The sequence below is a fragment of the Caretta caretta genome, chromosome 11 (assembly GCF_965140235.1).
Source record: "Caretta caretta isolate rCarCar2 chromosome 11, rCarCar1.hap1, whole genome shotgun sequence".
Taxonomy (NCBI): Eukaryota; Metazoa; Chordata; order Testudines; family Cheloniidae; genus Caretta; species Caretta caretta.
Genome location: NC_134216.1, coordinates 10,850,969 through 10,875,493, shown reverse-complemented (window position 1 = coordinate 10,875,493; position 24,525 = coordinate 10,850,969). Strand labels below are relative to the sequence as shown.

The following is a 24,525-nucleotide window of genomic DNA, read 5'->3' as shown; positions in this document are numbered from 1 at the left end:
AAAAATGAAAGGGGTATTACCAGTTCATTGGCACAGATAGAATAAGTCACCAAAAGTGCTTGGGTAGCATTACACATAAAAGAATGAAATAGAGGCTCTTGTTGGTTCTGTTCCTAGCATGTAACATTTCTCAAAATAGATTCTGTCACTGCTCATCTCTCCCAATCCTACACCTTCACTGCAGCAAAGTTTTGGTTACACCCTTGGAAAGTATGAGGGTCACAACATGAAAATAAACTCACTTAAACAGCACAGATGCATTAATTAATACAACTGCATTAATTTCCCCCACAAGGAAATTTTACTGACTCTCCCCTAGTTTCCTACTACTGTTCTAATCTTTCAAGATTACTGCTGTTTGATTTTGGTTTCCCAAAGGTTATTCCAAAGTTGGCATCCTAAAATGGAGGCAAACAAAATCCTTGAATTGCTTTTAAAAATCTTGACCAAAATTCATTCCCTATGCAGAAACCCCAAAAAAGCTTTGAATTCTCTGGCAGGAACACAAGAGAGCCCTGCTTAAAGTACAATGACATCTGATACAAATCCCCATCTACATCTGATCTGCGGAGGATTCAAGTGTGTCACAGCCCCAGCCAAGAAGCTTACGCTCTTTAGCTCGAGGTACAGCAGCTCATGCTTTTAGTTCTGAAGGTCCCCAGTTTAATCCCTGGTGTGCTGGCCAAAATGGTGGCTGCTGGATGCCATGTTAGAACCATTGAAACCTCCTAGCATAGCAGCATTGCCCATTTGAATCATATGTTTTTTAAACTCTCTGATGGAAGCAGATCTGTAAACCACTTGGAAGGGCCCCACTAGTCACTAGAGGTCCACAGATTGACAACTACTGCCACAGAGCATTCCAGAGCGGGCACGGCCAAAAGAAGCTGCCAGATCTGCCCATATAACAAGTAACACGGTGAACTGCAACTACCCAGAGAGGTTCTTGAGGAGGGTCCATCAATTTTGGAATTGACTCCACCACCCACATGCTGAAATAGCTTGAATTTGTTGACTTTTGGGGCACATGGCAAAGCTCATCTATTTGGACAGGCATTTGGGGAGAGATTGGGGTTTTGTGGGAGCAGAGGTGAGGAAATTTTGCTTTTCTGGCCCGGTTTCTTTAATGCGGACTGAATTTATCCACAGTATAAATGACTACATTTTAGAGTATCTTGTCTTGGCATCTCTAAGGGGTGATGTAACGAACGGATTTAGGTCTGTGCAATACACAGCTCTTTATATAGGTTGTGAGAGCTCTACTGGGGGACAGTGAAAAACTGGGTTTGGTATAAAAGCAAGCTATGCCCTCATTAAAAGACAGATTTTAAAATTACAAGGAAAATGGTTAACAGCAGGCTGAAGGACAAACTTAGGAACTACTGAGTTGGTCTGGGGGCTGTTTAAGAGCATCATGTTAAAGGCACAGATGGTTTATATACTTAAGAGCAAAAAAAATAAAAAATAGGCAAAGCTAAATGTTACGTGGGGATGTGTGACCGAATGCACCCCTGTATTCAAACCCTACACACTGTTGTAATAATCTCTGTACAACATATGTCTGGTGAGGTATCATTTGAAAACTAATGACTTGCAGGTCAGTAATATCATGGTGAGGTTTATGTACCAACATTATAAGTAAAGTTATGATCATAAGCTGAAATCATGGCTGAGGTGTGTTTGCCAGACAAGTCTGAGGAGTGTGAAAAGCAGTTTTTCAGAGGCAAAGGACAAGCTGATGCCTCTAGCCAGGTGTCATCAAAGCTGATGGGCCATCATCTATCAAGTAGTTATTCTTTGGCAAGGAAGGGGGGCAAGAACAAACAGACCTAATATTTCTGGACTGTCCAGGAGAGGGCTGGAACACACATTTTTGGGGAAAATCCAGGACTGGGCATGTGTCACCCTGCAAGTGGTAACCAAGGCCGGTGAAAGACAGAGTGGCTGATGTTTGCTGACAGGCTGCTCGGGTCAGAGTTGCTGGATCAAGACTAAAGAAAAGGAGTACTTGTGGCACCTTAGAGACTAACCAATTTATTTGAGCATAAGCTTTCGTGAGCTACAGCTCACTTCATCGGATGCATACTGTGGAAACTGCAGAAGACATTATATACACAGAGACCATGAAACAATACCTCCTCCCACCCCACTCTCCTGCTGGTAATAGCTTATCTAAAGTGATCACTCTCCTTACAATGTGTATGATAATCAAGTTGGGCCATTTCCAGCACAAATCCAGGTTTTCTCACCCTCCGCCCCCCACACACAAATTCACTCTCCTGCTGCTAATAACCCATCCAAAGTGACCACTCTCTTTACAATGGATCAAGACTGTGGCTATACAGAGACACCCAGGGTACAACCTGCATGCTGTTTGTGAGTGGCTCAGGTCGGAGCTACAGCACCAAAGCATTGTGAGGCATCCAAAGTTACAGGACAGGGGTGACAATCCCTCACTGGTCTGGATTGCACCCTGGATGTATGTGAGTTTACTAAGGCTAACAAATGCCCTTTTGCTAGTGAAAATTTTGCCATAACAGTGAAAAGATTGAAGAAAATAAGAACAAAATAAAAACCTGTGCCAGGTAAACTGTGACTTGGAGAAAAATACAAAGCACATATTAAGAACAAATTGACCAAAAAAAAAAAAAATCAACCAAATGACTGTAAGTAATCATTCTGCTACATCACAAATAGAAGACAGCATGTGCAACTGTAGGCCTTCCGCACTACCAAAGGGAGATGGGATAGGATGTTCAAGCAGTGAAGAAGTGAAATGAATTTCTTGCTTCCATCTTTACTTTATGATAGGGAAAATCTCATTTTAAGGATTTTTTTTAAAAACAAGAAAATGTACTATCTTTCTTAACAGACATCAAAGCCTTAAAGGAGAGAGTCTAGAAACTCAAATGTAGTAAATTATCAGGACCAGATAGTTATTATCCATTTGTCCAAACAACAGTGTGTGCAATAGACAGTGACCAACAAAGAGCATTCACAATATTGAACTTATAATATATATGGGTTACATTTTCAAAAATGCCTGAGGCTCAGATTTTAACAAGTATTTAGATACTGCTGTGCTCAGCCTTGCAATACCTCACTGATTTAGTAGCCTAAATCTCGTTTTCAAAAGGGTTTAAGGCACTTAGGCACCTTAGTCACTTAGGCCCACATTTTTAAAGATATTTAGGTGTTGCTGTGCTCAGCGTCAAAGCTCCTAACTGATTAAGGAGCCTAAAACTCATTTTCAGAAGGGATTTAGGCACTTAAGAGCCAAAATATAGACCCAGAAGTCCTGACTCCCTGTCTGCTGGTCTAAATAATCACCCTCTAAATAAGACAAAGACGTTGCCTTCCATTATTGGTTTTAAAACAACCACACTTCCAAGCAAGTAAAAGACACATATTAGAATCCATCAAAGCCGACAGAGGAGCTGGCAGAATGCAGAAGGTAAAAAAAGGCTGTTTCCATTTTGAGAACTGAAGCGATTCACTAGAATTAAAAGAAGGCTATTCCTTGGCCAATCAAAAAGTTAGACCATGTACTATAATTGCAGAGATAAGAGCTGAAAAAACAGCCAGTGCTTATACTAATATAATTCATACAGCCACACAAGTTATTGAAACCACAGACAAATTCAAGAAAGCCATTTGGAGATATTATTGAAAGGTTAATTTGTTTTTGTTCCACTGGTAAAGAACTGGAGTGCCTTTTAATACAATATCTGGGCCCAAACCTTTTTTCATAATACGATCTGACACAGCATAACTTGTGGCTTGGAGGAATGATCATTAATATCTGAAAGGAAGGGATTTGTCCTTTGATTTGAGAAGTTTGTGGGGTTTCATTTAAGTGTCAGGTCAATTAGGCCTTGCCTCATGGCTCTCAACACTGACAAGCAACCTATTAATAATTTCACAATGCGCTGGTGTTTGCTAAGATATTTGAAGTCTATTTTATCAACACTTTAAAAAGAGCAAAAAAGAAATTTTCCTTCCACTTGCTGGAGAATTCTCTGCACCTTGAAGTCTTTAAACGATGATTTTAGGACTTCAATAGCTCAGACATAGGTGAGAGGTTTATCGCAGGGCTGGGTAGGTGAGATTCTGTGGCCTGCATTGTGCAGGAGGTCAGACTAGATGATCATAATGGTCCCTTCTGACCTTAATATCTGTTAGAATATAGATATTCAGGCCTGTCTGTAAAGGCCTGTACTCGAAGAATTTAGGTGTATTCTTATCACTTAGCTAGTTACAGAGGTATAAAAGAAAGAATCAAAATCACTGTCTGCCTGTTTATAGGGCCTTTTCTCACTGTGACAGTCTGAGGCCCTGTTCTTAGGCTAAGATCTTTGGCTAAGCAGCAGAGGCAGCCTTAAGCTGGGAAGCGAATGGTCAGATCTTCACATTCCAAACTAGTCACATTGAAATAAGGTGCTATTGGGCTGTTAGGAATACAATCCTGTCCTGATAATGCCTATCGCCTCCAGAGAAAGGGAAGTGCCTAGAAGATGTAAAAGGAAACTTAGTTTGATAGTATCCTGTCTGGCAAGAACTCACTTATCAATACCTAGAATGTGAAATCCTCATTTCTTTGTCGTTTATCACCGTAGTCCCCATTTCCCTATTGTTTGTCTGTATAATCTCTGTCTGGTTCTGTGATTGTTTCTGTCTGCTGTATAATTAATTTTGCTGGGTGTAAACTAATTAAGGTGGTGGGATATAATTGGTTAAATAATCATGTTACAATATGTTAGGTTTGGTTAGTTAAATTTCAGTAAAATGATTGGTTAAGGTATAGCTAAGCAGAACTCAAGTTTTACTATATAGTCTGCAGTCAATCAGGAAGTGTGTGTGTGGGGGGGGGGAAATGGGAACAGGGAATGGGGGTGGGGAAATTGGAATCACGTTTAGCTAAGGGCAGGAATGGGAACAGGGACACAGGTAAGGCTCTGTGGTGTCAGAGCTGGGAAGGGGGACACTAAGGAAGGAAACTGGAATCATGATTGCTGGAAGTTCACCCCAATAAACATCAAATTGTTTACACCTTTGGACTTCAGGTATTGTTGCTCTCTGTTCATGCGAGAAGGACCAGGGAAGTAAGTGGGTGAAGGAATAAGCCCCCAAACAATATCTATGAATCAATAAATAGGTAGTGGGCTAAAAAAATTTTGAGATTCCTGTGCTATAATCCCAGCTCTGCCATCAACTCATTGTGTGCCTTCAGACAAGTCTCTACTTCTCTGCCTCAACTACCCGATCTGTATAATGGAGAAACTTACACCCTACTCTCCAGGGATGCAGGCAGGATTAATTAGTCTCTTGCATAGTCTAGGAAGAGCTATGTGAGTGTTAAGTATTAATTCTTATTCTTACTAGTACTTCAAGAGAGCCCTCTTTCACCAGTCGAATGGGGGGGATTTTCAAGAACATCTAAGGCATACCACAGACAGTCAATGGCAGCTGTGTACCTAACTTCCAGAGGTGCCTTTGGATACCCCACCCTAGATCATCAGTATTCATCGTAGAAGCGCTCCTAGCTTCCTGCTCCTAGCTTGCTGTCATTTGGCAGAGCAACAACATGCACTGCAATGGTCATTGCGCACTCTCGGAATCCTTGCCTGTCGGTTTCTGAAGTCCTAGCTAGTTAGAATTCTGTCAGGTATGAAACTGGCACAGAATCTACTACTGGCTATGGAATATCATTAACCCTTGAAGTGCACTTGTTCAAAAAGCATGCATATCGCGTGTTGAAAGGGCACCTAGGTAACTATGGCTACAGCTCTGCCTACGCATTTGCTGTCTGCGTACTGTATTTATCTCATTAGTTTGTCAAATGCTTGAGATACCTGGAGTGCAAAGGTGCTGCATAAAACCAAATCCTTTGAAATTGCTGCCTTTAACAGAAACGTGTGGAGCTTTGAAAAAAATATCACAGGCCAGACGTGGGTTCCCTGGAATTTGGCGATGGGGAAGGCAAGGAAAGAGGAAGGGGTTAGCAGCAGAGGACTTCTCGGTTGGCTCTTCCCCTACAGCAGGGGACAAGGATGTGATTTTATTAAGAATGGACTATCACCATCACCAGAGTAGTTCTGACCCTTGGCACATGTAATCCTGCAAAATGGAGAGATGTACCGTGAGCACGTCTGAACTAGTTTAGAACAGAAAAGGGTTGAAATAAAAGACACTCCGACCAAAGCTGGTGCTTAACTCACAGAACACCTGGATTTTCCCTGCATTTTTTGTCAGTTCCCAGTGGCATTTGACAAAGCCTTTGTGGTCCACAGCTTCATGAAGCTGTATTTTAAACACAGGCCTCAACCTGGCCTCTGATTTGGGAGGCACAATTAACTCCAACCACACTTCTGTGGCTGCATTTAACTGCATGAGCAAACAGGATCTTTCCATGCAATCACTTGACTTGTAGGCACAGTTGGGCAGTCAAAAGGTAAAGTCCTATACCTGTGCCTGCAGCTAGTTGCAGATGAAAAAATAAAGGGGCAGTTAACTGCAGCATCAAAGTTATACCTCCTAAATTACGGTCTGGCTCAAAATCAGGCCCATTGTAATATTATGGTATCATCCGAAAACAGAAGTTACAGCGTTACCTAGTATGAGCTTGACCCCACAAAGTCAAGAGACTTTAGAAGGATGGTAGTATATTAGCCATCTGAAACCTTCCCTATTCACATCTTTATATTGCAGGATAATGGTGGTACTTTTGGGGGCAGGAGAAGGAATATTCTGCAGCAAATGGCAGACGTGGTACGACTGCTAAATCATCTGGCGTAGCTGCCGCATAATAAATAAATAAATAAATAAATAAATCACATTAACATTTTAAGGTTATTAAAGATTTAAAGCAGGAATCCTGTTTCAGAGAACAAGAGAACTTTATGAGTGTGAACCTGACTAATTTATCTTACGGTTTAGTGCCATAGCTGTATTCCCAGCTTCTTCCTCACATTCCTTCTTCAGCTGTGTTCAGTCCATTAAACTAACTCATAACTTCTGAAGTAAGAGTAATGGATAAACGATTTTCAGAGCAGTTCTCTCCACACTAATTATTATCCTCAGACACCAAGAATTTAACAGTGTCTGTGCCAGCTTGATCACGGAAGCCTCTGTACAGATTCACCCATTAACAAAACAGACCATTAATGGATTCTCCAGACAGCACTGTCATCCACACGACTTACACCAATTAGCAGATACTTGACTGACATGAGAGTAAATAGCAAGTTCCCTACTGATATACAGAGAGAAATTAGGTACAGGCAGAGATCACATAAATCATCAAAACTCTGAAATGCATAAACCCACTAGATTTAATGCATCATTATCTGAGGGCTCAGATCTAGGTCCTGGGTATTTTCCTCTCCTTTCAGTCAACAGCCAGTAAAACCGTCCTGCAGATGCTTTTGCCTTTAAAGGGATTCTTTGCTGTGTGCAGCAGTAATTTGTATGTGGGGTGTGTGTGTGTGTATATATATGTGTGAGTATATATATATAATTGATACCTATGTCATGAAGACTCCTGAAGGATTTTGGCTTATGTATACACACCCACTTATGTAGTTACTCTGCAGGGACAGTCTGTAAGGAACTAAATACCAGTCCTTTGCACAAAAGATAAGCAGTCTCAGTTACAGCATAAACCAACCTCTAACTATTGGGAAGTTAGGAAATGTCTCCCGCAGAGATTTATGATGTCATAAATGCCTACCCTGAAAGAGTTGGTGCTGGTCACTGTCAGAGAAAGGATACTGGAGTAGATGATCTGATCCAGTGCAACATTTCCTACGTGCTTATGGGATACAGAACTGATCACACAACTGTTCCCTTCTTATGCATGTTTGGTTCTAGCTCACCCAACAGTTGAATATTTCAGACAATTTTTCACTGTGGTTCCCTCACACAGGGATCAACTCTCTCCACATCTACAGTGATGAGCTAGCTGACGGGGGGATGCCACAAAAGAAACAATTCTATGACTCCCCAATTCTGGGGCTAGTTCTCCATTGGTCCTTGCTCTAAGCTACGCTGGTTGACTGTTACACCAGACAGGGATCACCAGAGCATGGCAGACTCGACTACACCCCTACATGAGAGGGACAAAGAAGGGATAGCAGAGATCTGGTGTAGCCAGCTCCATTCCAGCTAAGGATTACTCTGCAATGAGACTGGGAAAGGGAGATCCTCAGTTATCTTATTAGGGCAACTTTCTGGCCTGTTTGTGCCCCTGGAGAAGCCCAAATGTGTTCCACTCCTGTGCACCAACTTCCTGCTCACCTGTGTCATTCTGTGTATTCATGAGTGTACAGATGAGACGAAACTGGGACGTTTCCATTTTCGGGGTTGGGGACTTGGGGGGGGGGGAGAAGGGGTATAATTGGTGCAGGTAATAAGGCAGGAGGCTGATCTTTGTTTCTAGCAAAGTCTGTGGGGGGAAATTAACGTGTGCCTGTTGCAGACTTCAGTGTCCCACACAATATCAATGAGATGGATACAGAAATACAGGAAATAACTGATCTAATCTATACAAAGCCATGTCTCCATCTGATTTCCTACCACTATGCATAAGCAGACTGAGGTGTTCCTGGCCTAGCTGGTGACAATGCCTCTCAGTCAGGGTACATCTTAATAAGGACCCTGCGGCCTGAAAAGAGTGTTTGCACCACTGCCAGGAGAAGGACCTGCTGCCATGCCTCCCAACCACCAACCTACAACAATATTAAGACCCATTTTGTTTTAACCAAGATTCAAACCCCTCCCAAAAATCTCTTCAGAGATAGATTTCACATTCTAACTCACCCACACCACAAAAAAGAACAATGCAAGTTTGGGGAAACTTTAGGAGATGAGAAAAAGCCAAAGAAGAGATTAAGGTCCTAACTATACATATAGAGGCTGCCCGGTTCCGACTAGTTCTCTATAAATCCCTTTCATAGAAGTGTGTGGTCCCTAATAATGTTTTTATTCTGGGTCATCTTTGCACAACCTCTGTGGGTTACACTGCAATAATACTAAGGAATAAACCTCACCAGCAGACAATCATTTCAGGTTAAATTGAAGTTTCTCTGCTGATTAGTAAAGCCAACTGAAAATCAGCTCTCAGCAGTGAAATATCTATTAAAAATGTCCATTCTGTGAACCCTGTTGAGCCCTACAAATTGAAGTCCCTTGGAAAGTTAATAGTGTTGGCAATGACCATCCTTATGTTGGGGACACTGGGCATGGCCATTAGGTAACTCAAGGGGATGGAAGACCACGAGTGTCAATGAAGCCCCCTCGCACTAGGCCCAAGTGTCCTTGCCCCCCCTCCCCCCGCCTGGAGGCACTCGCAGCAGTTATGCGTACTAGGCCCAAGTGTCCTTGGCCCCCCTGCCTGGAGGCACTCGCAGCAGTTATGCTGAGGATCTGCAACAATATGTTGCAGAGTCAGACTGCCTGAAACTAAACAAGGCCAAACAGGGCAGATATGGAAGAACAATGCTGAATAAAGCAGCTTTATGTATGGTTTAACAGATGGTACAGAGAACAAGGGAACTAGCTGGTAACTGGATTGGCTGGCTATATGGATACTTAGGGCAGCTTGCTATTGGATAAGTATGCTGAAGAAAGGATGTATAAAAGCCTGTGTAACTTCCTGCTCTGGGTGCAGGATTTGAGATTCTATTCTCCCTGTACCTTGTTTGCAGCTGCAAATAAACTTTTCTGCTTCTCCACCCCGTTGTGATTATTGGGTGACGCACACCGGACAACGAACCCCTGCTGTTGTTCGCCTCTGGCACTGGGTGCCGGCAACACTTACAAGCCACTAAAGGGAACAGTGAATCTTTTTTCTTATTATTACTTCTTGTTTCAGCTGATAGGACATATTTGTTAAAGTGTTTGTCCTGGTACTTTTTAAGAAGAGAAATCAAATTGGTCCGGGAAACACCAAACCCTTGCACTAAAGCTGACCAATAAAGAAAAATCCCAAAGAACTAAGACACTTCCATCACCATCCAACCCCATTCCCAATCTGGTTGATTCCTTCATATAAAAGTCTTTTTGGAGGTAGTTTTTGACCTCCATGATAATCCACAAAGAAATGTGTTTCCATGCTAGTTTTTGTTTTTTAAACAACAATATTTCTGTTGGAAAGAAAATAAATGTGGGTTGGGTTTATCTTTCCTTTTGGAAACTCTTTCGTACTTGCAGAAAACCCTTAATAGAAATCCTAACTAGAAGAAAAAACCGGAACACTACTCTCAGTAATAAACCTTATAATGCATTCTTGTCTGATTCACTGGGAGTTACCCAGTGAAACATTCCAAACTGAGATGATACTCTATTGCAACTTGTCTGTCCTTTGTGGCTCTGACAGCTAATCAACAGCTGATTTTTATTGTGCAGAGTTTACAGAGAAGGGGCATGTTAATACTAACAAATTGTGGTATTACTAACAAACTGGCTGCTGAAAATGCCTGCAGCCATAATGCCATTTGTCACCATTCAGAACCACACTGCTCTGGGTTGGATCTGCTTAGTACCAAGATGAAAGACCAGTAAAAACCTAGCTACTACAAGTAGCGTTGTTTATATTGTGGGTGCTGCTCTTCCACTGAGTCAGCACTGACTAATAGCCCAATATAAATTAGGACTCATTACGCTGCTAGACATGCCATCTTTTGGATGAAACGTAAAACCAAGGCCTTTACCACTCAAAGCAGCGTGATTCAAAGTCCACTGAGGTCAGTGGGAGTCTTTCTATTGACTTCAAGAGGCTTTGGCACATGTTCAAAGTCACTAAAGATCCTATGGTACTTTTTGCAAGCACAGAGGTGTTAGCCTCTATGTCCTGGCCAAATTCTTGATGGGGGAAGTTATGCGCTGCCCACCTAAATTCCCCCCGTAGATTCAGTTTGGTTCACTGTGCCTTACTTCCTGTTTTAAACTACTGTGAGGGGCTGCACTGTGCTCTTCAAACACTGCCACATTCCGACCCCACAAGTGGCTGTATTTCAGTGGGGTGAAGGGATTCTTAGATACATTAAGTGCTTTGGGTTATAAGGTGCTATATAAATGCAAGCAATTATTTTGAAAAGGATAGATGGTAGGAAATGACTGTGGCCTTTGCCTAAAGGTTTATTCGTCATAGTGAAGGCTTTAGAAAGGTCAGAACATTCAACCTATTGTTTTAGATCTAAAACCTAAATCATGTAAGAGGTTCACAATTCTTATAAAAAAAAATAAGACAAGCTCCTTCATAGGGCACTCACTGAATACAGTAACACACTGCAGGACTGCACTGACCTAGGATGTAGCGCTGAATGGAGAAAGAAAATTATTTGCTCTAACGAGGCCTGGCAATTTTAGCAGTGCTCTTTCTGCACTAAAATAAAGAAGTTAACATTAATTAGCAAGCATGAGCACAGAGAAGTCCCATGACTGAGGAAATGGTAAACAAAAGATAATCTATCAAATTTAGCAGAAGGCACATTGTCAGTGCAGAAAAGCAGCCAACTCTGTATAGGATGATTTGTACTGTTCTGTTTCCTTAATAATTATCTTGCTGCAACCAGAGATTTAAAATATTCATCAGTTCTTTCCTACCAGGCCTGACTAAAAGCAGACTTGCTGCATGTGTGTGTGTGTACCCTCCCCCCACCACATGCACACAGACACACATTAAGCAAAAACAAATCTGCTGAAATACTGTACGCCCTGAACATGGGAAATTGTAATGGCAATTCAGTCCCTCTTGACTGTAAGTCATAAAAAGCCCCATAAGGATATTTAACAAACACCAATCTATCCTCTACGCAGATAGACTCACGTACAGATAGACACCCAAAGTGTGTTGTAAAACTACATCTAAAGAGTAATCCAGCTGCACCAAACAGCACTGAGTTATGCCAACCCATTAATGCACTTAGGGCCGGATTGCGATACCCTTACTCACAATGAGATTAGTACCTTATTTCATACTTAGCCCTGTTGACTTCAGTGGGACTACATATAGTGTAAGGTACTATCCAACACGAGTAAGAGTATCAGTAAATAGCCACACGCTTTTGACCTCTGGAGTTGCATATTAATGAGTCTCTAAACCATCCCCTTAGTGACTTATAAAGACTAAAATATTTTAAATGCATGCTTTTAAATAATTTTATTTAAATTTTGTTAAAATGACCTAAAGATAAGCAAATCTCTCTCTCTCACACACACACACACAGTGTGGGGTGGGGGAAGAAAAAGATCTCTTCCCTCCATGGATTATGTTCACACTGGGAAACTAGGGTAAAATCAACTAGCTGGAGAGAACAATGGCATATGCCTTACTTTTACTATTAAATGTATTTGCTTTTAAAATAAAATTTCATTCTTAATCAATAGGGATCCATGTAACAGTAATTCCTGGCACAAATTTTTAGTCAATGGGCGGTGGGAACTAGAGTTGAAAAAGGATTCAATCTCTTTTCCCTTTCTTTTACAATCTCCCAGGAATTCCCTTCTCTCTGTGTCCCACATCCAGCAGGGCTGCATGGGAGCCCAGAATGCATTCATGTTTAATTTTCTTACAGAAAAGCAAAATAAGGAGCTGTTTCTCCTGCCTGATTAAACATTAAGGGCCTGATTTCTCAAAAACAGTCTCCAGTTGTGTGGGAACAAATCTGACTGAGATAATTACATATCTAAATGCTATCAATTAATTGCAGAGACAGTCATCTTATGGCACAGAATTTTGCACGCAAAATTGGGTGGGCGCATGGTCAGGGCCCTTTTAAAACAAATCAGGCCATAGATATTAAACAACAGACTCCCCCCAACACAAACCAAAACACCTGCCCAAGACTAAAAGCTGAATGGCGTCCAGCCACCTCTGGACTAATACTGACAATGGAAGGGATCACTGCTGGTTTAAATAACACAATGCAAATCAGAAAGAAGGCCAAGCACCAGTGTTGGTTGGAAACATTTCTAGCACTGAACGTATTTGAAAAAGAGTTATTTCAAATAGTCGGAAAAATTGGCTTCTCTCCCCACCCTGCACATCTGATTTACAAAGGGCCTGATGCAAATCTCCGTTGACCTCAATGGAAAGACTCCCTTTGACTTCTAAAGGGAGCTGGTTGGAGCTGCTCATTTATATGTAAATGAGATAATCTGGTGATGAAGTTGTTAAAGTTGGACTCTCGTTCCAGGCAGGGATTAAAATGTGAGTTTAGATTATTCCTGAAATGGTTCCATCAGAATTTAGATTTGGACTACCAAGGGATTGATTCACCCCTGCATTACTCCATTGATTTTCCTGGAGGTACCATGGCAAATAAACTGGAGTAACATACTAAGAAACATACTAACATATCCATCACTATAATATAAAGAATCACATTTTGTTATGCAGGCCATAAAACGAAGCAGAGGAAAATAAATGCACTTTGTTTATTCATCTGCCTCCTTTGCGATCCCTTGTAGTAGTCAGTCTCTGGATTAAAGCTGTAGGCTGTTTCCTCCATCCTGCCCCCCCTACAGATTCATAGACTATATTAGGGAGGGTCTCAAGCAGCTAAGTCAGAATGAGATATGAACTACAAATTTAGGGTGTTCAGATCCGGAGGTTTGTTTCAGGTCTATATCTAAATTAACGACTGTTTACAAAAGTATATACAAAGCACAGGATTTCAGAAGCTACAAGGGACACAAAAGCTATATGATAAACAGAAACACAAATACTCACATGGGGCATAGAACATGACAAGGGCATGCTTCTTCTTCTTTAAAGACTCCCTGAAGTCTTCTCCAGCTAGGTGGATAACGCTCGTTAGCTTTTCTTCCCAAGCCGGTTCAGGTGGAGGTGGTGCTTGTGGGCTAGAGGAGAAGAAAAAACAATGGATCTCTTAGATCTTTTTAGAAGCATGCCAAGAGGCCTTATGGCTCTGTCATCTCTTGCTCTGAGGAAATGGTAGTAGAGGATCCTTATGGCTATTTGTACCATAGGAAAATGCACTTAGCATTTCCATTGCCAGGAAAGACAAGAGTTAATTTTCAGAAATCAGTAAAAATGTGATTCTGAACATGACTGGTTCAATATAGGAAAACCTTTATTTCAGCAAAGATGTTACAGAGTGGACTTTTGCTCCAGAACCATTCAAAATGACTGTGGGAATTTATAGTTCTGAAACAAAGGTCAGGCTGAAATAAAGGTTTCCTGATTTGCTCTAGTCACACCAGTACGGCTGTGTTTATAGGCGTGCATATAGAACATTAGGGTACAGCAGGTGGAATCAAAAGGCAATTGACATACATCAATCACACCCACTAAAGCAAACAATGTACTGTATATCACCATAATGTAAACTTGTTGTCAAGTCTTTCAAGACAGCTGGGAAGTACAAAATTCTAAAAATGAAACCAGGATACAATAATCAACACAAACCCATTTTGGAGGGTAGGGAGTAAATGAACTGCAATATTTGAATAAAGATAATTTCATTTATCAACTGTGATTGCATACAGTGTCCAGCTAACAGCAATCCTGTACCTGGAGAGTACCCCTAGAAAGCTCTTGCTATTCACCACCTCATGGACATGTCTCAAGACTCATTCCTGCTGTATCTTAAATAAGTGATTACTTATATAAAATCATCAGCGTGAAGGCATATTATCAAGACCTTCATTTGTCACTGCAGTATTAAATTACAGTTTCCATACTTTCAAAATGACAGGAATGGCACTGTTTTAAATACAGTCAGCTATGGATAAAACAAATGAAAACTCAACATTTTAATTCCATTCAAGGTCATTCGCTATACACCAACCATATTTCCATCACTACTGAGTCACCCAGTTGCTAACAAAGGAATCAGGATACCCGAGGGCCAGATCCTCAGCTGATGTAAACGGTCATAGTTCTACAGACTTCAATGGAGCTATGACAATATATCCCAGCTCAACCTCTGGATACTGGTTTGGAGAGCGTCCAGTGATTACAACAGGAAGAGGGAGTCTGTATTCCCTCACGGTCACTGACTTTGTGTGTGAACTTGGTCAAATCACAATCTCGCTACCCCCCAGTGCACCCCGGTGTAAAACTTACTTTCCACACAACAGTCTTGTGAGACCAAATTAATCATTTGATGTAAGACATTTAGAGAGACTTGCATGCCCAACAAAATAAAATGCCAAGTATTATTAACCAAACTCTTCCGTTCAGAAGTCAAGGTTGGATGCCTCATTTCACAATTAGATGGTGAAAGCACAACTTCAGCAAATAATCGCAAAATATAGATGAAACCTCTTTCTGTGGCACAATACAGCAAACAGAATAAACACGAAGTTTCTGAGAAAAGAAACTCTGTACGTCAAAAAAAAAATTCTTTATATTTTTCTTCCAAAACAATGAAGAGACAATTACATCAACAATTCTTCCCTCTTGGAGCTACATTCTTCTCAACATGCATTCAACCTACATCTGTACGTTTTACTGCAACTCGTAAGAAAGATGCCAGTTTTGATGGTCAGAAATTACTTCAGAAAAAAGTACAGCTACAACAATTTGGCTGCTAAACAAGGAAAACTACTGGCTAACAGAAAGAGGGTTCAGCAAATTTGATCTTATTTGTTTGAGCCACTGTTAGGCCCCCCCTGAGAGAGACTTAGGAGATATTTTAAAAATATTTATTTTGGGAAAGAATTACCGAGACACGTATTTAAAAAAAAAACCCATAGCAAACAAAGGATTTTGTGTATTAAAAAAATATAATGAACACCTCTTTGTGTGGCTTTCAGTACTTTCGATTTGGTTTTTGTTTGTAAGGGATTTAAGTAGGAGATGTATCTCAGTTTAAGATTTACTTTTTCACAGAAGCAATCTTCAGCGGCTAATAGCCAGAAATCTGGATGAAAATTCCAACTCATACAACTTACTTTTGCAGCCAGTCAATGATCTTCTTCTTAGTTCTGAGTTGCGGCAGAGTGTACCTCTCCTCTCCGTCCTGAAAGTACTTCAGTGTAGGGAACCCTGAGATGTGAAATCTTTCTGCCACAGCCTTGTTGACAGTAGCATCAACAGCTGCAAGGACACCAGGACTCTGAAACAGAGAAAGCTAACTGCAAACCATGGCATCGCACTCACTCTTAGCCAGGAGATAGTACAGATTCAGAGGCACCCATATGGGTTTAGACTCCAAATGCAAACTACATGTATACTGAAAAACACAGCTGGCTCCACAAAACACTGTGAAGGGATGGATATATTTTACCAGGTCATACAGTCAAAGTAACGCAAGACCTTGCAGCTCAGCCTAATGCACACACCCAGCTTCAGGTGCCTACCTGAACACTGACCAGGTGTATTGTGGTCAGGGGTGGGGGGACAAATGGGAGGAATTCTCCCTTCCAGGCTGAGTGGCTGTGAAGCCGTTCAGATAAAGCTACTTCAGTCCAATGGCTTCAGAGGCCATCCACAGCCTTCATATGCCCTGGCCACAGGAGAGCTGAGGACAACGACCGGAGGACACATGCATCAGCAGATCCTCTGGTCCTGCCTCATCCCTCCCTGTGCCAGGGTGGCCCACCTGCGCAACTCTCATCCCCACATCCAGCACAGTGGGACTGTCTTGGTTCTATTGTTATGCATGGCCACATGGGGGAGCAGGATTTTCCCTTTGCCACATAAATTATTAAATATGGGTGACCTTGATACAGTCTCTACCCTTCAATTACCCATCCTCAGAGCCCTCTCTCCACCCCACCTGCCTTTTGCCCAGTCCCACATCTCATCTTGGATGCCCTCCCACCAACTGAGAAGCAGCATGGAGCAAACTGAGCTCCTGATCCAAACCCCTCCCACTGAAAACTCCACTTTCCTGCTCCCCTCCCCAACCTGTCATTATGGTGCCAAGATGCTCCCCTGCCTTTTCCTCCTAACCCGCAGGCAGTTGTTTTTTCCCTTACGACATCGCTACAAACCTACCATGTTGTCTCCAGTCCTCCCACTAACTCACTGTCCATTCCTTGGTCAGTGCTTGCTTCCAGTACTGCAATCCTGCCTCTTCTATATGGCCTCCCATACTTCCTCCTGCACCCTTCCAATCAATACCAAATGCTGCTGATAAATTAACCACTCTAACCATGTCACTACACTCTCTGAAGCCCTCCTCTGGCTTCTTCTCATATTCTGCATCAACTTCAAGCCCCCATTTCACTTTTAAGTGTCTGCATCATCCTCTCCTACATCTATTCCCCCACTTCCTCCTACCTCCTCCCCCCTCCGCATAAAACCTCCCAAATGCCCCTTTTACGTCTTCCTCCCATTCTCATCTTCATGCTCTCTCCCCTCAGGTCTTCCCCTGCAACTCCAATACACTCTTGTGCCAAATAACCACTCTTCATTCAAATTCCCCCTTAACTGACTCTCCTTTCTTTGGAAGGGCTTGGTGGGCTTCAATGGAAGGGAGCATTATTGAAGAAGGACCAACTGTGCTTTGAGACAAGACCACTGTCTCCGAGGCATTGAGTGTCTAAACTGCAATGACCATCTCTTTCATTCCTGTACGGCCTGTCCCATGACGGTGCTGAATCAACAACCATGATTATCATCATCACTGGGCCTGAGATTCTCCTCTTATTTACATTGATGTACAGTGGAATGACACCAGTGTAAAATCAATGTATGCAAGAGGAGAAACGAGTCTGTTAAATTTTTACATCCACACCATAAACGAAACCTCACTTCTTCTTAATTTGCATTTAGCATGAGGCCTTTAATTAATGGGAAAGTAAACATTTCCACATTATATTTGGGTTTGATCATATTGTGTATAAATAAGGCCCTACAGCAGAATATATAATCACTTGGCAATTTTGTTTTCACTCAAGACAGAATGTTCTTGCTAACACTTTGGCAAGGCTCATACATTACCGATGAGACTGTACTTTGGAAGCACATCATGGAGGGCCCTGTGGGAGGATGAGAACAGCTAAAATTGTGGCAGGGAGGGATGGAAAAGTCATTTATATTACTTCTGGTATTTATAATGGATTATTTGAAAAGGGGAAAATAAAGGAAATTAGTTTACATCACTGGCTCCGTGCAGCATCTCTGCGGCCGTCTCATACTCTGGCTTCATTTTCTTACAGTGCCCGCACCCTGCCAGAGAAAACCCAAATTAAACTCTACATTACGCAATATTCGCAGTTGGATTTAGAGCTTCACTAAAAACAAAGAATCACTCCATGGTTAGTCATTGCCCCATCCAGCCACTGTCAATGTCCAGAACCATGTAGTGGAGATTTACTCGAATTCAGAACGTGTTTCATTTTTAAAGCTTCAGCAATATTTAGGATCATTTCCAAAATGGTCACTAGAATTTAGACTGTTTAAACAAATGCAATGGACACATTCTGCAGGATTCTGGAAATGAATCAGAAGTACAGAACACACAGTATCTGTCAAGCCACTGACATGCAGTGTAGCCTTGGTCAAGTCACTCAACCTCTCTTGCCTCAATTTTCAAATTCTTATCTAATCTACTTAGAGAAATGATGTACTGGGGTAACTTCATCAATTTAAAATCTGGCTTATGCTGGTGCATTTTAAATTAGCAATTTAATCTGGATTACACTGCAGTGATACAAGTCCCACTTTATACTGGTGCAGCCAGCCTACATTAGGAGTTTGCACCAGGTTAATCACTTCCATGTAATTACACCAACACATATATTCTTAATGAAGGCAAGGCCTGTAAAATGGAGATAAAAGGTACTTCCTGTGTGAAGTTATTATTTATTATTTTATTACTGTAGCTCCTAGGAGCCCTACTCATGGACCCAGGACCCAGTTCTGCCAAGTGCTGTACAAACACAGAGCCATTCAGATCAATAGATGAAAAGCCTCACCTAAAGAATCATTATCATAACATAGTACAAAGGCGCATTATGTTCGGGTGATCAGACAAACTCATTTACACCTAAGCAATTTGTTTAAAGCTGCTTTTTAACAGTACAAGCCCTTCCAAGGCCTCCATGCACGTTGAGCACCCAGCCAGGACATGAAAGCTCTGCCCTGGGCATTTGTAGTTGGAGTCCTGTATACAACCCTTCAGAATGGCCCACTTCATTGCACTCCCATAACTCTTTCCATTCCCCCCAGAACAGGCAAGCACAGAGTAGGTTCCCTCTGGCCGGGGGAAAAGCAGAATAGGGTTGGCCCACCATTTGTCAAGGGGCGAGAGCTTGAAAGCACTAGAACTGGTTATCAACAGCTTTAAACGGGCAGAAACCCTGAAGGCGGTTAATGTACTGTGCTGCAAAAGGGATGTATTGCATTTAGATACCTGGTGGGAATCAAATCCCTACAGGTGCTTTATTTTCCCCCTAGGTTGCTGTCAGTCATGTTGTTCTCCTCCTTTGCTTCTTGCTGTAATAGGCACTCAAAGGCCCTGTCTTTACTGTGCTTTGAATACCATATTTGAAAACAGGGCTTGGTGTCCATTTCAGTAAGGCTCCAGCAAAAGTGGTTTTCTAGGCAGCACCGGGGCTATTTTTAAACCATTGTCAAAGAGTGCACTGAGACAAAGCTGGGCCAGCTGAAGCCCAGTGGAGGGATTCTGGAGGAAAGAGTCAAAACCAGAGCAGTCATGGACCTAAGCTTGAACATGTTGTTAAAACCTGGCCAGACACCCATGTTTGCACCCATTACAGATGGAACTGTGGTTACATTAGGTTCAAAGCCCATCACAGACAGGACCTAAATCACAACATTATGGCGTAACATCTATGAAACAATTAGGTACAGCCCCAACTGCTAAAGTTGATACCAAGAGACACTTTGAATGTGAGTAAAACAAATGAAGTTTTAAAGCCATTAAAATGGCAGAATCAGGTTGGTCTTGCAACTGAAACTCCTTGCCTTGGGGAGCTACAAAAGCTTTTGCAGTTAGAAGAGCAGAAGCCCTGAGCTTGGAACCAGATGTGATCCAATAAGAGGTGAAATTCTATTCAGAAAGAAGTTGGAATAGCCTAAAGAGTTACTATCTTAGCACCACTGTCACTGCTCATCCCGTTTCTAAGAGTATGCAAAAAGCTTGTGTGATGATTTATTTGCCACTGCAGAAATTCTGCAGTCACACAGCTTTCTGGGAGGGATTGACAGTTCTCACTGACTTAGACTTGGATTGATTGATTTAACTTTTTCTGAGTAGGGATCTTTATTCATTTTGTGTTATTCCCCCCCCCCCCCCCCCCCCGTAAATAAAGAGAACTTTGAATCACAGCTCAGATGCACTTTTGTGTTACGTGTATATTGACATGAGGTGCCATTAAAAGCACAAGACAACACAAGGAAAGTGACCTATCCAGTCCCAGAAGAGGAAGAGAGGTCACAATCAAGTGCAAGGATGTCTTGATACCTGCTGCAAAAACTCCTTCGTCGTCTCCCCTGGCTGGGGCTATTGGGAACATCTGAGACACGGGAGAGAGTAGGACTGTAGATAAGTGAGAATAAGGATAACTGGGAGCCTTAGGGTATGTGTACACTGCAAAACACACACACACACACCTGTGGCAGACAGTCTCAGTGCCTGGGTCAACTGACTTGGGCTCGCACTATGGCACTAAAAATAGCCATCAACATTCCTGCTTGGGCTGGACCCTGGCTCTCACACTCACTAACGGGGGAGGTGCTCAGAACCCCGTCTCCAGCCTGAGCAGGAATGTCTACACTGCTGTTTTTAGCCCCATCGCACGAGCCCTGTGAGTCAGTTGACCCAGGCACTGAGAGACACTGCCAGAGTTTATTTTTTGCAGTGTAGACGTATCCTTAGACTCATGTCACAGGATAAGAGGAACTCCTGAGGAAGTGAAAATTAGTGACTCTCACCCCACAGCTGGAAAACCAGACGTGGGCTCTGTAGATTTGCAGAATCATCTTCGGCAAATGACTTGACATTTCTGTGCCTCTGTGCCAGGTATCATCATTAATGATTTCAAGTGGTCAGAAACTCTCCATAATAGCTCACCTGAAACACAGCACCTCCAATATTGACACTGTGCTGAGCAATGATTCAGGACTGACTCAGACAGAAGGACACCTTCTGTTGAATCATCACCTGCATTTCCTGCAGCCCACTGGGGTTTTCCCTGGAAGTCTGAGCAGGCCTGACCCTGTTTGACAAGTATGATCTGGAAAGATCAAAGCCTGCCTGAGGTGGTAGGGCTGAATACTGCAGACGAGACACAGAGCTCTGTCTCATTACTGTATTAACCCCAAGCCCCCAATATCTGAGTCTTGTCTCTGTGCCCCATTACCAGTTCCCTGAATCATGTCCTGTCCAGAGGGAGCAATCTGTTACAAGAAAGAAAAGGAGTACTTGTGGCACCTTAGAGACTTTTCTTTTTGCGAATACAGACTAACACGGCTGCTACTCTGAAACCAGTTACAAGAAACAATTCAGGGTCTCTCTCAGATTGTTTCCTACACCAGTGGTTCTCAACCAGGGGTACGGGTACCCCTTGGAGGTATGCAGAGGCCTTCCAGGGGGTACATCAACTCATCTAGTTGAGTTGCCTAGTTTTACAACAGGATACATAAAAAGCACTCGCAAAGTCAGTAAAACTAAAATTTCATTCAGACATCTTACCTAGTCCGCAGGGCTTAAGAGAGGTGAAATGCTTTGAGCCACTGCAATGAAATGTGATACATAAAACAAATGTAAATTATTAATATTCCATACTGAAAAGAGAGAGGGATTTAAACTTTTTAAAAAAAAGCTACAAAAAATCAAGTACTATACACACTGTGTAAAACAAGCCCTTGCTAATTGTTTTAAAATACCTGCATGAACAAAGTTCCAGTTTCCTTATTTATAATTTATGTTCTCAACCGACTTAAGTAACCACGGGAATAAACAACTTCTTCCTCCAATGCAGTTGCTGTTAATCAGGAGTCAGAAGGCTCAATGACAACAGCCAGAATCATGATGTTCAACGTCCTCTGTATCATTCCAGGGCAGAGAAAGCATAGGGATTGGGCATGAAAACTGCAACAATCAGGAACCCAAAACCCCACTGTCGGGCAGATAAGACTAACTTGGCACATTCCAATTGCTAGCAGTTAAAAGCACTTTCAGATACAAACCGGTGGGATGATACTAATTTGGAAGAGGTAGAAGTATATCGACAAAGGGATGGGCTACTAAGAGACTTACATCATCGGTGACCAACTGAACATTTCCATACTACCTAGGTTCTGCTCCAGTCCAGGAAACCACAGTTACAAACAGAACTAACAAGCAGGCTTGTAGGTATAGGAGGGAGCTTTTATCACAGACAGCACGCTGAAGAATTTTGCAGACATATGCCTAAATCGGCGGCAGCTGTGAGGTCCACCTTTGAAGATGCCATTACCAACGTTTCAGTCTTCTTGTGATAATGCAGCAACAGGACAGTGCTCTGTGAGCTCTCTTCAAAATAGAATAAAAGCACCTTAGAGCAGCAGTTCTCAAATGGTGGGTCAGGACCCCAATGTGGGTTGCGACCCCATTTTAATCATTAGACTTGCTGGGACCCACGGCTGAAACTGAACCCCGAGTTCCACCACCACCCAGGGCAGCGGGGTTTGTGCTGCGAATCCCTTTCACCCCACCCAGGGGGGCAGGGCTCGGGATCCGACACCCCCCACCCCAGGGATCATATAGTAACTTTATTGTCAGAAGGGAGGGTCACGGTGCAATGAAATTGGAGAACCCCTGCCTTAGAGCCTCAGGGGCCAGATCTTCCTCCGGTGTAAATCCATGTGCCTCTAGTGAAACCAAACGAGCCATGCCAATTGCTCTTGGGGGAATTCTGTGCCACTGCACAAGTGCAGAATTCATGTGTACCACAGATATTTTTTTTCCCCCCACAGAAAATACATTCTGACAGAAAGGTTCTGCAGTTACGCCTTTTTCCCACCAGGGGCTGCTGTGGTGCCAGAACAGAGGCAGCTGGCTCACCACTCGTAGCAGTCAGCAACCGATAGGGAGAGCAGAGGCTGAGTTTATCACAGTGCCTAGCCTGTGGAGCCAGGTGAGGAGGCCTGGGATATGGAGGGGGAGACAGAGAGGGTTATAAGGGCTGCCTGGCAGGGTCACACAGGCTAGGGTTCAGAAGGGCTATTGTGGGGTACAGAATGGAGAGGGGTGCAGAGCTACATGGAGACAGGGGTGGCTGAGTGGGGGCGGAGAGATGCATGGGGATGGGGGATAATGGGTGGATGAATGGGGATCTAGAGACACTGGGGGGAAAAAGGAGGACAAGGACACATGGGAATAAGGGGAGGCTGAGTGGAGGTGCTGGAACACATGGGGATGGGGGGTTGAGGGTGGCGGGACACCGGGGGGATGGGGGAGGGTACAGGGACACATGGCGCAGCTGAGTGGGAATAAAAAGAGAGATACATGGGGACAGGGGGTGCCTCAGTGGGGGTGCAGGGACACTTGGGGACAGGGCAGATGTGCCTAACTGAGTGGGAGAGACTAGGGGTCAGCCAGGGTTTGCATGGGGGAGGCTCCCCAATTCTCCCTCCACCCTCCCCCAAAAAAGGTTCCATATTTACTTACACACACACCACCAACCCCAACCCTCCAGGTTCACCCCCCAGGCTCCTTCCCAGCAATTACTTCCCACTCCCTCATCTCTTCCATTACCCTGGACTCCCCCTTTGCATTGCTTCTGAGGGGTGCAGGAAATATGTTTCTGTACTGTGGTTTAAATGAATTATTACTCCAAGTTCTGTATTAATTTGCCTAGTAAGGAATCTATTTGTCAAAAAACATTTCCTGTATTTTTTTGTTGTCTGTATTGTTACAGAAATACTTGCTGACAAATATTTTGACATAAATTACCAAAAAATTGAAACTGGTGTGACTACATTGTGTTATTTTGACAAATAAAAATATGCAGCATTTTGCAGAATTTTAAAATATTGTCCACAGAATTTGTAATTTTTTGGTGCAGAATTCCCCCAGGAATAGCCAATTCACGCCACCTGAGGATTTGGCCCCATAGGGCTAAGGGACAGACTGGCCCTGATTCACCACTGTGTTACTGCATCTTTATACCAGTGTAGCTCACTACCGTAAAACTGGAGTCATGCGGCATGGACTGAGGCCCATTGTTTGCTATGATGAAAATTGGAAGTATCTGAGGGCTAGGGAGGAGATTTTCAAAAATACCTAAGTGACTTGGGAGCATAAATCCTACTAGCTCTCAGTGGGACTGGTACTTTAGATCCACTTTGATACATTTGAAAATGCCACCCTACACTCTTATCTGGATCTCTAACATGCTCCTTCCCACAATAGAATAGTAGCATTTAGCAAGTGAAAATAAGGGACAGCAGAATGGTTCAGACATCACACTGCAAAGGAGAATTACTGAATGAAGACATGAACATACAATTTTTATGCAATGAAATGATCTATTCTGCCACCTGGCTGAACTGACCTGTAATGAAAAATCTAAGTCACCGTTATTAGCTGTGGGTTATCT

General features: G+C 42.7%; 1 protein-coding gene across 1 annotated transcript in view; it reads right to left on the bottom strand.

The window, feature by feature from the left end:
* The window catches only part of PDIA5 (protein disulfide isomerase family A member 5), a 136,639-nt gene that overhangs the window by 19,284 nt on the left and 92,830 nt on the right, over positions 1–24,525 (bottom strand). Inside the window, exons 12-14 of the mRNA XM_048869818.2 lie at positions 18,075–18,145; positions 15,922–16,085; positions 13,733–13,863 (exon numbers count right to left, since the gene is read on the bottom strand). Of these exons, the coding sequence (XP_048725775.2) occupies positions 13,733–13,863; positions 15,922–16,085; positions 18,075–18,145 (366 nt within the window). The remainder of the gene's footprint in view (positions 1–13,732; positions 13,864–15,921; positions 16,086–18,074; positions 18,146–24,525) is intronic.